The 13,564-nt window shown below is 46.9% G+C and overlaps 1 protein-coding gene and 1 long non-coding RNA gene across 3 annotated transcripts in view; both read left to right on the top strand.

Annotated features, from left to right (window-relative positions):
• Window positions 1–7,702, top strand: part of INTS9 (integrator complex subunit 9) — a 126,877-nt gene extending 119,175 nt beyond the window's left edge. Inside the window, exons 15-17 of one of the 2 annotated variants that reach the window (XM_033229612.1) lie at window positions 3,895–3,993; window positions 5,205–5,342; window positions 7,037–7,702. In XM_033229612.1, coding sequence (XP_033085503.1) covers window positions 3,895–3,993; window positions 5,205–5,342; window positions 7,037–7,213 — 414 coding nt within the window. In that variant the 3' untranslated portion in view covers window positions 7,214–7,702. The remainder of the gene's footprint in view (window positions 1–3,894; window positions 3,994–5,204; window positions 5,343–7,036) is intronic. The other variant, XM_033229622.1, reaches the window with a different exon arrangement.
• LOC117094379 lies at window positions 2,926–3,825 on the top strand. Its single transcript, XR_004441527.1, has 2 exons — window positions 2,926–3,450; window positions 3,512–3,825. It is a non-coding gene; the product is annotated as an uncharacterized LOC117094379 (long non-coding RNA).
• Window positions 7,703–13,564: the final 5,862 nt, after the last annotated feature.

The raw sequence follows: 13,564 nt of genomic DNA, 5'->3' as shown, positions 1-13,564 counted from the left end.
CAGAGCCCTGGGGAATGGAGATGCTGACACCCGCTATGTCCCTAAATACCATAGGGTGGTGACTTTTCTCTTCCTTCCTGGACCTCAGTTACGAGTGTCAAAGTTCGCAATTTGAATTCAGAGGTAGATGGGGGAGATAACATAAGGAACCAAAACATAAGGATTGTAAACTTGGTTATTTATATCCTCTTGAGCATACTTGCAGGTTTTGGTCTATCAAAGTCTAAGTATTTTATGGGTCTGTGAACTCTTAGCTTCAGTTTTAGCAGGGAAGAAGCAGAAAGCATGCTGTCCATGTGGAACAGCTGTGGCATGCTGTGCTTGGGCCCTCCTCTGAGAGGGAGAGACAGGGATACGGCCTCTCCTGAAAGACAGCGTTGAAGACGGTTAGAGGATATCTCTGGCTTCTTTTCACCTCTTGAGGCAACTTGAATGTGTTTTCAACAGACAGGAAAAAGAAATACAAAAACTTATTGTTAAAACCAGTGTGCCCAAACTTCTTTTGGAGTTTGAGGTTCAGAAATGGCCTCCAGACCTTGGGTTGGAGGTCTCGGCTCCTGAATGTGACTCATTTCCACAAGCCTGGAGAGGCTGTTAGGGACCACTAGGTGCCATCTTCAGGGCTGTTTAATGTTTACTATGTTTTTATTATTTTGTTATGATTTTGTTTTTCATTTTCTCTAGATGTGTCTCTGGATTGTTTTTGTCTAGTATTTTACAGGGGCTGGGATTGACGGCCTCGGTTTAGATTCCAACTCTCTAAGCCAGCATTCCTTACACCTTTTGGTCTCAGACATCCTTACAAATAGAACTCCAGAGAGGTTTTGTGAATGTGGGTTATGTCTATTGATGTTTGCTATATGAGAAATTAAAGCTAAGACATTTTTAAAATATTCATTTAAGAGTAATAAAAACCTTATATGTTAACATAACTAAGGGATAAAGACAAAAGCAAAAATCAGTCCCAATGCCAGGGATAAATGTGAAGATTTTGATGTATTTGCCTTGTCTGTTCACTGTGTGTGTGCATACTGGAACCACACCTCATACACTGTCTTTTTCACCTAACAGGGAGTGTATCATTAAAGACATTTTGGCCAGGTGTGATGGCTCATGCCTGTAATCTTAGCACTTTGGGAGACGGGTAGAACATGAGGTCAGGAGTTCAAGACTAGCCTAGCCAAGATGGTGAAACCCCGTCTCTACTAAAAATACAAAAATTAGCTGAGTGTGGGGACACGCACCTGTAATCCCAGCTACTTGGGAGGCTGTGGCAGATAACTGGTTGAACCGGGAGGCAGAGATTACTGTGAGCCAAGATCATGCCACTGCATTCCAGCCTGGATGACAGAGCAAGACTCTGTCTCAAAAATATATATATATTTCAGCTGGGCACGGTGGGTCACGCCTGTAAACCCCAGCAGTTCGGGAGGCTGAGGCAGGGGCGAATCACTTAAGGTCAGGAGTTCAAGACCAGCCTGGCCAACATGATGAAACCTTATCTCTACTAAAAATACAAAAATTAGCCAGGCTTGGTGGTGGGTGACTGTAATCCCAACTACTCTGGAGGCTGAGATTGCAGTGAGCCAGAATTGAGCCACTGCACTCCAGCCTGGGCAACATAGCGAGACTCCATCTCAAGAAAAAAAAAAAAGGTATTTCAAAAGCTTCAGCTTTAATGGTTGCACAATGGTCTGTCATAATTTAACAGTTCCTTTATTCATAAATTTTCATTTCTGGTTTTTCTGTGTTATAAATAACACTTTTAAGAACATCCTTTTACATAAATCTTTGTCCATATATGTCTATTTCCACAAGAAAATTTTCTGAAATTAGAATTTCTGGGTCAAAGATTATGAACATCCCTTTGTGGCTCTAGGCTATATATTGCTGGCTTGTCCTCTAGAATGAGTGCAAACAGTTTATACTCCCACAGCAGAGCTGGAGACAGCTCTTATTTCTGCCTCCTTGCTAATATTGGATGTTGTCCTTTTTTAGTTCTTTTCCAATTTTATTCAAGTCTTTTCCAGTTATTTAAGTATACAGTGATATCTAATTTTAAATTGTCTTTTTTTTTTTTTCAGATGGAGTCTCACTCTGTTGCCCAGGCTGGAGTGCAGTGGCGCAATCTCGGCTCACTGCAAGCTCCGCCTCCCAGGTTCACGCCATTCTCCTGCCTCAGCCTCCTGAGTGGCTGGGACTACAGGCGCCTGCCACCATGCCCGGCTAATTTTTTTGTATTGTTAGTAGAGACGGGGTTTCACTGTGTTAGTCAGGATGGTCTCGATCTCCTGACCTTGTGATCCGCCCACCTCGGCCTCCCAAAGTGCTGGGATTACAGGCATGAGCCACCGTGCCTGGTCGTATGTCTTTTTTTGAGACAGAGTCTTGCTGTGTTGCCCAGGCTGGAGTGTAGTGGTACTATCTGGGCTCACTGCAACCTCTGCCTCCCGGGTGCATGCAGTTCTCCTCCCTAGCCTCCCGAGTAGCTGGGTTTATAGGCACGCACCACCAATCCTGGCTAATTTTTGTATTTTTAGTAGAGATGGGTTTCACCAGATAGGCCAGGATGGTCTCAAACTCCAATCCGCCCACTGTGGCCTCCCAAAGTGCTGGGATTACAGGCGTGAGCCACCGCACCCAGCCAAATTGTATGTCTTTGATCATTAATGGAGATAACTGTCTCAATCCAACTTGCTACAGTGATTGCCTTTAAAATGGACATTATGGCCAGGCACCGTGGCTCAGGCCTGTAATCCCAGCCCTTGGGAGGCCAAGGCAGGAGGATCAGTTGATGCCAGGAGTTCAAGACCAGTCTGGGCAACACAGCAGGACCCCCATCTCTACAAAAAAATAATTTAGCCAAGCGTGGTGGTTCATGCCTATAGTCCCAGCTACTGGGGAGGCTGGGGAGGGAACATCACTTGAGCTGAGGAGGTTGAGGTTGCAGTGAGCTATGATCACACCACCACGCTCCAGCCTGGGCAACAGAGTGAGGCCCCATCTCAAAAAAAAAAAATAAAATAAAGACTCCTTCAGTCTTCTTGGAGAGTACAGAACGCCAACCCAAAGCTCCCACCCCAGCCTTGTGCAGGGAGGAGGGGGCCCGAAGTGAAGAACGGGATCTGGCGCACACCCTGCTCTTCCGCAAGGGCCGCTTCACGCTCACCATGGGCAGTTTTCTTATTTCATGAAACAGGCCTCACGTACCATTTGCCAATCTGCTTAACTATCCTAAGCTGCTTCCTCTGCCTGTTTGTTACTGATCTTCATGTTTACATAATGCCCTCTTGCGTGTTTTTGTTTTTAAATAAAGGTGGCTTGGCTAGGTCGAGGCCTACATGTCTTAAAACCCAAGCGGCTGAACGCAGCCACAGAACACTTAATAAGGTCAGGCCGCATGGCAGGGTGCCCAGCAGGTGCAGGTGGTCAGAAACACACCACCCCCAGGTCAAGCCGCATGGCAGGGCGCCCAGCAGGTGCAGGTGGTCAGAAAGACACCACCCCCCAGGTCAAGCCGCATGGCAGGGCGCCCAGCAGGTGCAGGTGGTCAGAAACACACCGCCCCCAGGTCAAGCCGTGGCTCCCACCATCGGGAGAAGTCAGACTTTCAGGAAGCAGAGAGCTCCCTCAACCCCCATGCTCCTGTCCCTGTCCTTCCTGCCACTGCTCACCTGGAGAGGGAACGAGGGTGAACTAAAGGCCAGAACAAATGAAAGGCTGCACTTGGTGTGTCACCGGGGAGACAGAGCGAGACTCCATCTCAAAAAAAAAAAAAAAAATGGTTTAAAGTTACTTTGTCTTTGTAGACTGCAGTGATGTAAATACAGATTAAAGGAAGAGTAAGGGTCACCATGAAAGGCCCCCAGCCTGAACTGTGCCCTTTGCTTTCAGCTCGCAGATTCACTGGTGCCCATGGAGATCAAGCCTGGCATCTCCTTGGCAACCGTCTCGGCCGTGCTGCACACCAAGGATAACAAGCACTTGCTTCAGGTAGGGGGTGCTGGGTGGGAGTGGAGGGGACGCTCTCCCCAACAAGAGACCAGACCACCTAACAGATTATATTTGAAACGGCACTTCATATGCTTTTTTGAGATGCAGTCTTGATCTGTCGCGCAGGCTGGAGTGCAGTGGCGCAAGCTCCGCCTCGCAGGTTCACACCATCCTCCTGCCTCAGCCTCCCAAGTAGGTGGGACTACAGGTGCCCGCCACCACACCTGGCTAATTTTTGTATTTTTAGTAGAGACGGGGTTTCACTGTGTTAGTCAGGATGGTCTCGATCTCCTGGCCTCGTGATCCGCCTGCCTGGGCCTCCCAAAGTGCTGGGATTACAGGCATGAGCCACCATGCCCGGCCCATGAATTCTTGTTGAAGAATTATTTCCCTGGCCATGTGCCTCAGAGAGGCTGCTTTGTCCAGAGATGAGGCCGCACGTCATCCCAAGGGCTGCCACAGGCACATTGCATAGGGGAGTGCTGCCAGGCAAGGCAGGGCAGCAGGTGCAGTCCTGCCCTTGGGGGCTGGAACCCGAGGGCACCTGCGTGAGGCCGTGGCTGCCCGAGATCCTGGCCCTGCCACTGACCCGCACACAAGTGGGTGGCACTTCGGCTCCAGGGCAGGCACTGCATCTTAAGAATTCCTTTCAGATCTGGACTGTGCCACTTTTATGCCATATGTAGATCTGCTCCTAGCTACCACTTAACGTCTGTTAGACCCTGTGCTGGGTCCTTGACCCGCCTTGTCTTACTTAGCCTCAGAATTCGCTGCTGTCATCATTTTGTAGGCAGCTTCTCTAACACTGGCCAGATGGTGGCAAAGCTGGGGTTTCCCCCTTTTGGTCTGACCGCACAGCGAGGGTGCCTAGCCACAGGGTCATGACTGTACCTGCAATATGACACAGTGTATTGTGGAGAATTTACTCAGCAGATACTGAAGTGAACCACCTGAAAGTTTAACAGTGGATCTTGATAAAAGGCAGAGATCTTAGCGAATAAGGTGTTGGTCGGGTGGACAGCTGAGCATTAGAGCGTGTGGATATGGGGCGCCCGGCAGCCAGGGAACTTGAACTGAGTGCCAGCTGAGGAAACCGGGCCAGGGCTCTGTGGCCTGTGAGGACAGGATAGTCTCAGGCTCTCAGTGTGGCCTGCAGTGGCCCCTGCTGCTCAGAGGAAGCTCATGAAAGCCACTCTTTCCTTCTGCTCTAGCCCCCTCCTCGGCCCGCCCAGCCCACCAGCGGGAAGAAGAGAAAGCGGGTGAGCGATGATGTCCCGGACTGCAAAGTCCTGAAGCCTTTGTTGAGCGGTTCCATCCCCGTGGAGCAGTTCGTGCAGACCCTGGAGAAGGTAAGCAGGTTTCGCGGGCGCCGTGGAAACGCCACACGTGGCAGCCTTTCTCTGGCTCACTATGGCCCCCCGGCTGCAGGGAGTGGATATTGCTGCTTGTCATTTAGTCCCCAGTGTCCTGTGGCATCTGCTTGGTCTAAGGTCCTGCTGAGAGACCCAGGAGAAAGAAAGTGGACTGAGGAGTGCCCCATCCTTCCTGCCAGCACGAGGTCACCAGAAGGCCTCTCCAGACTGAAGAAAAAGCTGCTTCCACACACAGATGTGATGAGTGGGGCAGGGTAGGGAGGCCAGGACAAAGGAGGACCCGGCCCTGCCACAGCCTTGTGCTTCCACGGATGACTCCTTGCTGTCAGAGGGGAGCCAAGGCTCCAGCTGAGTGTCAGGATTTGCAGGAGTCCATGGAGGGAGGGGACACTGGCCCTTCCCCTCTGTCTCAGCAGCCCTGATGGCTGCTTCTCCCAGACATGAGATTTCTTGACTATGATTAAAAGAAAAAAAATATCTAATCTTTTTTTTTTTTTTGAGACGGAGTCTCGCTCTGCCGCCCAGGCTGGAGTGCAGTGGCCGGATCTCAGCTCACTGCAAGCTCCGCCTCCTGGAAAAATATCTAATTTTCAAGGTTGTAATTTTGGCTTCAGTTACAGGACTTCAGAGATGACTTTATTAGGATTATAGAGTCCTTGATAGGAAGGAGAAGGAATTGGCTAAAGGTAATACTGTTCATGCTGCTGCTTGCAAGAACTGCAACAAATTATAATTACATGGAAGGAGATTTCTACAAATTTTCTATCCAATGTAAATATGACAATTACGGACTTTCAAATCTTAAAGACTTTCCCTTTCCTAGGATTGGTTTTCTCCACCTGTCGTTGATTTTCCCATAGGGAAAAGGCTCTGGCTGGGTGGTTGCAGCTCTCCTCCACCCTCCTCCATGACCTTGCAGGGCTCCTGGGCCCTATCGATGGGCCTCAAGCTGGACTTTTTAAAACTTAAGATGAGGACCTTCTGCCTGGCCCGGCCTATGTCCTGACCCAATGTTCCACCCTGGCACGCCCACCTCGGCTCCTCTATGCAGGAGGAGCAAGCACCTGTCCAGGTCCCTAGGGGAGCCTGCAGCCATGAAGTACAGGTGCCCTCCCCACACCGAGGCCCTTCACCTGCTGTGTGTCTATTTCAGGCACATGCCTCCTTTCCATGTCACGTCTGATTTGGAAGGAAATTCTGTCCTTAGCATTAGCAATAGCTGAGAAAAGTTTGCTCTGCTGCCTTCTCTCCTTCACTCTTGAGAGGGCTCTGCCAAGTCCCACAGTCACGGGTATCTTGGTGTCACCTGGCATTTTCCTGGAAGCTCAGAGAGCTGCAACTTAGGAGGGAGCTTTGTCACCAGGGGACGGCATGGTGCAAGCAACTGAGCGTCCCAGACTTCTGAACATAGGGCTTGGACGTGCCCTCAAAGAGCTCACAAAGCTTAGGCAGGTTGTGGAAATTCTCTTCTGTTTTGCGTGAGATTTTGCATGTTTTGGGTCTCTCTTCAAGTATATGAAACTGTTGCTATCAAAGGCCCTATAACTAGTCTGAAGAATTATGTTAAGGTGTATCAGTTTCTAGAAAGTTCGGTCAAGTCTGTGAAGTGCTGTTTGTAGATCTCACAGCTGCAGTCCGCCCACCCCGCTCTTTCTTTTCTTTTGGAGCAGCACGGCTTCAGTGATATTAAGGTGGAGGACACAGCCAAGGGCCATATCGTCCTGCTCCAGGAAGCTGAGACGCTCATCCAGATTGAAGAAGACTCGACCCATATCATCTGCGACAATGACGAGATGCTCAGAGTGCGACTGCGGGACCTTGTCCTCAAATTCTTACAGAAGTTCTGAGTGGGCCATCTGAGCCACTTCCCTGAAATCCTGCAGGCCCTCACTGGCTGCCCTCAAAACCCACCTGATGAGTGGCATGAGAGGCCATTTACCACGTCTTTGTGGTGTCCTCTGGCTTAAGGAGTGAAGAGGTGGCTCTTGAGGGAAATGGTCTGGACTTATTCCCAGCACTGTTTCAGGCAAAAACGTTCCCTTTCAACTTCAGGCTAATTTCTTCTCAACTCTGGCTCTCTCGAGGAGCTGAAGGGTGGCAGAAGTGGAACAGAAGCAGTTTTCCAAGAGGCTCATGGGGGCCAGGGAGGCGGAGATGACCGGCTGGCTGTCTCACATGGGTCCCAGGCCTCGGGCAGGGGAGCCAGCCTTTGGTTTCGTTTACTTGCCTACAGTGCTGCACCCAATAAGATGATCCCAAAATACGGCAGAGTGAACCCATCTATCTGCATTTTCTACTGTGAGCACATTTGTTAATAAAAACTTATTTTTATATAATTAGCTGTCCTCTGTTGAATCTACAATCTATATATTGATTTAGTAGCTGAAAAAATATGAAAATATACAGACAGCATGAACTTAGAAACCACCACAGCAAATTGAATTTTGATGTGTATGTTAAATCATATGATTTGCAGTTTATAAAAACACAGATCTGTTTCTTAAATTGCGTAAGAAGGTGCTCACCTTTAAGCTGTGGCTGCATGGAGAGTGATGTAGGTCGGTACCCCAGCCTCAGGCTCCACCTGCGCCACCTCTCCCACAGAGCCTCAGTCTCTGCGTTAAACCGAGTGTTACTCACGGATACCCTCAGAACCACTCGTCACAGGAAGCTTTCAGACAAAAGTAACCTCACAAAAGACGACTGCTTTTGAAGTGTATAAAACCAACAGTTGCCAGGTCAGATAGCTGTAACACTTTGTGAGTTTTAAGAACAAGTCTTAGCCCTGGCGGGCCATGCTAGGTAGTACGCCCAGCGCAGGCTGTTCTTAACTGTCTTGGACTGATTGAAATCCAGTCAGAAGTCAGTCCTCCAACTCGGCTGACTGCTAAACAGCACACAGGGATTTAGTGACCCGATAAATACATAACATGAACAGCTGCAGAACTGACTGCTCTGCTTTATGGTGCATTATCACTTCTCTTGGAACGATCATATTGGTGGGAATGACTGCTTCAGTTTGCCATCTCCGACCTTACCAAACCTGGGCACAGGAATGCTTAAGCAGGTTTCTATTTTCCAAGGTTTGGGTCCACTCCAGTCAAGGGATAGGCTACGGAATAAACAAGGCTTCCAACCATGGGGCAGGACTGACATTACAAGAGATTAATGTGCCATGGCTATGAACATTTAGTTTTCTTTTTAGAATTGCAAATAGGCATCCCAGGCAGGCATACTTCCAACAGAACCTTTGAGAGAATCAAGCAAAATTAAATTTTAAAAACATCTGAGAGGGCGGAGCAAGATGGCCGAATAGGAACAGCTCCAGTCTCCAACTCCCAGCGCGAGCGACACAGAAGACCGGTGATTTCTGCATTTTCAACTGAGGTACTGGGGTCATCTCTCTAGGGAGTGCCGGACAATCGGTGCTGGTCAGCTGCTGCAGCCTGACCAGCGTGAGCTGAAGCAGGGCGAGGCATCGCCTCACCTGGAAGGGCAAGGGGGAAGGAAATCCGTTTTCCTAGCCAGGGGAACTGAGACACACAACACCTGGAAAATCGGGTAACTCCCACCCCAATACTGCGCTTTAAGGAAACAGGCACACCAGGAGAATATATCCCACACCTGACCGGGAGGGTCCCACGCCCACGGAGCCTCCCTCACTGCTAACACGGCAGTCTGCGGCGATCGATCCGCAAGGCAGCAGCGAGGCTGGGGGAGGGGCGCCCGCCATTGCTGAGGCTTAAGTAGGTAAACAAAGCCGCTGGGAAGCTCCAACTGGGTGGAGCTCACAGCAGCTCAAGGAAGCCTGCCTGTCTCTGTAGACTCTACCTCTGCGGACAGCGCACAGCTGCAGTCCAATAGGGGAAGCAGCGGGGGCCGGTGCAGACGCGAACGACTCTGTCTGACAGCTTTGGGGAGAGCCGTGGATCTCCTAACGCGGAGGTTGAGATCTGAGAACGGACACACTGCCTGCTCAGGTGGGTCCCTGACCCCTGAGTAGCCTAGCTGGGAGACATCCCCCACTAGCGGCAGTCTGACACCCCACACCTCACAGGGTGGAGTCACTCCTGAGAGGAAACTTCCAAAGGAAGAATCAGACAGGTACACTCACTGTTCAGCAATATTCTATCTTCGGCAACCTCTGCTGCTGATACCCAGGCAAACACGGTCTGGAGTGGACCTCAAGCAATCTCCAACAGACCAACAGACAGTCCTTCTGACTGTCAGACGGAAAACTATCAAACAGGAAGGACACCTATACCAAAACCCCATCAGTACATCACCATCATCAAAGACCAGAGACAGATAAAACCACAAAGATGGGGAAGAAGCAGGGCAGAAAAGCTGGAAATTCAAAAAATAAGAGCGCATCTCCCCCTGCAAAGGAGCGCAGCCCATCGCAACGGATCAAAGCTGGTCAGAGAATGACTTTGACGAGATGAGAGAAGAAGGCTTCAGTCCATCAAACCTCTCAGAGCTAAAGGAGGAATTACGTACCCAGCACAAAGAAACTAAAAATCTTGAAAAAAGAGTGGAAGAATTGACAGCTAGACTAATTAATGCAGAGAAGATCATAAACGAAATGACAGAGATGAAAACCATGACACGAGAAATACGTGACAAATGCACAAGCTTCAGTAACCGACTCGATCAACTGGAAGAAAGAGTATCAGCGATTGAAGATCAAATGAATGAAATGAAGCGAGAAGAGAAACCAAAAGAAAAAAGAAGAAAAAGAAATGAACAAAGCCTGCAAGAAGTATGGGATTATGTAAAAAGACCAAATCTACGTCTGATTGGGGTGCCTGAAAGTGAGGGGGAAAATGGAACCAAGCTGGAAAACACTCTTCAGGATATCATCCAGGAGAACTTCCCCAACCTAGTAGGGCAGGCCAACATTCAAATTCAGGAAATACAGAGAACGCCACAAAGATACTCCTCCAGAAGAGCAACTCCAAGACACATAATTGCCAGATTCACCAAAGTAGAAATGAAGGAAAAAATCTTAAGGGCAGCCAGAGAGAAAGGTCGGGTTACCCACAAAGGGAAGCCCATCAGACTAACAGCAGATCTCTCAGCAGAAACTCTACAAGCCAGAAGAGAGTGGGGACCAATATTCAACGTTCTTAAAGAAAAGAATTTTCAACCCAGAATTTCATATCCAGCCAAACTAAGTTTCATCAGTGAAGGGGAAATAAAATCCTTTACAGATAAGCAAATGCTTAGAGATTTTGTCACCACCAGGCCTGCCTTACAAGAGACCCTGAAGGAAGCCCTAACATGGAAAGGAACAACTGGTACCAGCCATTGCAAAAACATGCCAAAATGTAAAGACCATCGAGGCTAGGAAGAAACTGCATCAACTAACGAGCAAAATAACCAGTTAATATCATAATGACAGGATCAAGTTCACACATAACAATATTAACCTTAAATGTAAATGGACTAAATGCTCCAATTAAAAGACACAGACTGGCAAATGGATAAAGAGTCAAGACCCATCAGTCTGCTGTATTCAGGAGACCCATCTCACATGCAGAGACATACATGGGCTCAAAATAAAGGGATGGAGGAAGATCTACCAAGCAAATGGAGAACAAAAAAAAGCAGGGGTTGCAATCCTAGTCTCTGATAAAACAGACTTTAAACCATCAAAGATCAAAAGAGACAAAGAAGGCCATTACATAATGGTAAAGGGATCAATTCAACAGGAAGAGCTAACTCTCCTAAATATATATGCACCCAATACAGGAGCACCCAGATTCATAAAGCAAGTCCTTAGAGACCTACAAAGAGACTTAGACTCCCATACAATAATAATGGGAGACTTCAACACTCCACTGTCAACATCAGACAGATCAACGAGACAGAAAGTTAACAAGGATATCCAGGAATTGAACTCATCTCTGCACCAAGCGGACCTAATAGACATCTATAGAACTCTCCACCCCAAATCAACAGAATATACATTCTTCTCAGCACCACATCACACTTATTCCAAAATTGACCACATAATTGGAAGTAAAGCACTCCTCAGCAAATGTACAAGAACAGAAATTATAACAAACTGTCTCTCAGACCACAGTGCAATCAAACTAGAACTCAGGACTAAGAAACTCAATCAAAACCGCTCAACTACATGGAAACTGAACAACCTGCTCCTGAATGACTACTGGGTACATAACGAAATGAAAGCAGAAATAAAGATGTTCTTTGAAACCAATGAGAACAAAGATACAACATACCAGAATCTCTGGGACACATTTAAAGCAGTGTGTAGAGGGAAATTTATAGCACTAAATGCCCACAAGAGAAAGCAGGAAAGATCTAAAATTGACACTCTAACATCACAATTAAAAGAACTAGAGAGGCAAGAGCAAACACATTCAAAAGCTAGCAGAAGGCAAGAAATAACTAAGATCAGAGCAGAACTGAAGGAGATAGAGACACAAAAAACCCTCCAAAAAATCAATGAATCCGGAGTTGGTTTTTTGAAAAGATCAACAAAATTGACAGACCGCTAGCTAGACTAATAAAGAAGAAAAGAGAGAGGAATCAAATAGACGCAATAAAAAATGATAAAGGGGATATCACCACCGACCCCACAGAAATACAAACAACCATCAGAGAATACTATAAATGCCTCTACGCAAATCAACTAGAAAATCTAGAAGAAATGGATAATTTCCTGGACACTTACACTCTCCCAAGACTAAACCAGGAAGAAGTTGAATCCCTGAATAGACCAATAGCAGGCTCTGAAATTGAGGCAACAATTAATAGCCTACCCACCAAAAAAAGTCCAGGACCAGATGGATTCACAGCTGAATTCTACCAGAGGTACAAGGAGGAGCTGGTACCATTCCTTCTGAAACTATTCCAATCAATAGAAAAAGAGGGAATCCTCCCTAACTCATTTTATGAGGCCAACATCATCCTGATACAAAAGCCTGGCAGAGACACAACAAAAAAAGAGAATTTTAGACCAATATCCCTGATGAACATCGATGCAAAAATTCTCAATAAAATACTGGCAAACCGGATTCAGCAGCACATCAAAAAGCTTATCCACCATGATCAAGTGGGCTTCATCCCTGGGATGCAAGGCTGGTTCAACATTCGCAAATCAATAAACGTAATCCAGCATATAAACAGAACCAAAGACAAGAACCACATGATTATCTCAATAGATGCAGAAAAGGCTTTTGACAAAATTCAACAGCCCTTTATGCTAAAAACGCTCAATAAATTCGGTATTGATGGAACGTACCTCAAAATAATAAGAGCTATTTATGACAAACCCACAGCCAATATCATACTGAATGGGCAAAAACTGGAAAAATTCCCTTTGAAAACTGGCACAAGACAGGGATGCCCTCTCTCACCACTCCTATTCAACAGAGTGTTGGAAGAAGTTCTGGCTAGGGCAATCAGGCAAGAGAAAGAAATCAAGGGTATCCAGTTAGGAAAAGAAGAAGTCAAATTGTCCCTGTTTGCAGATGACATGATTGTATATTTAGAAAACCCCATCGTCTCAGCCCAAAATCTCCTTAAGCTGATAAGCAACTTCAGCAAAGTCTCAGGATACAAAATTAATGTGCAAAAATCACAAGCATTCTTATACACCAGTAACAGACAAACAGAGAGCCAAATCAGGAATCAACTTCCATTCACAATTGCTTCAAAGAGAATAAAATACCTAGGAATCCAGCTTACAAGGGATGTAAAGGACCTCTTCAAGGAGAACTACAAACCACTGCTCAGTGAAATAAAAGAGGACACAAACAAATGGAAAAACATACCATGCTCATGGATAGGAAGAATCAATATCGTGAAAATGGCCATACTGCCCAAGGTTATTTATAGATTCAATGCCATCCCCATCAAGCTACCAATGACTTTCTTCACAGAATTGGAAAAAACTGCTTTAAAGTTCATATGGAACCAAAAAAGAGCCCGCATTGCCAAGACAATCCTAAGTCAAAAGGACAAAGCTGGAGGCATCATGCTACCTGACTTCAAACTATACTACAAGTCTACAGTAACCAAAACAGCATGGTACTGGTACCAAAACAGAGATATAGACCAATGGAACAGAACAGAGTCCTCAGAAATAATACCACACATCTACAGCCATCTGATCTTTGACAAACCTGAGAGAAACAAGAAATGGGGAAAGGATTCCCTATTTAATA

Source organism: Trachypithecus francoisi, unplaced genomic scaffold (assembly GCF_009764315.1).
Source record: "Trachypithecus francoisi isolate TF-2019V2 unplaced genomic scaffold, Tfra_2.0 Contig01440, whole genome shotgun sequence".
Lineage (NCBI taxonomy): Eukaryota > Metazoa > Chordata > Mammalia > Primates > Cercopithecidae > Trachypithecus > Trachypithecus francoisi.
Note: the sequence above shows the minus strand (reverse complement) of the source record. Positions and strands in the feature narration are given on the sequence as shown.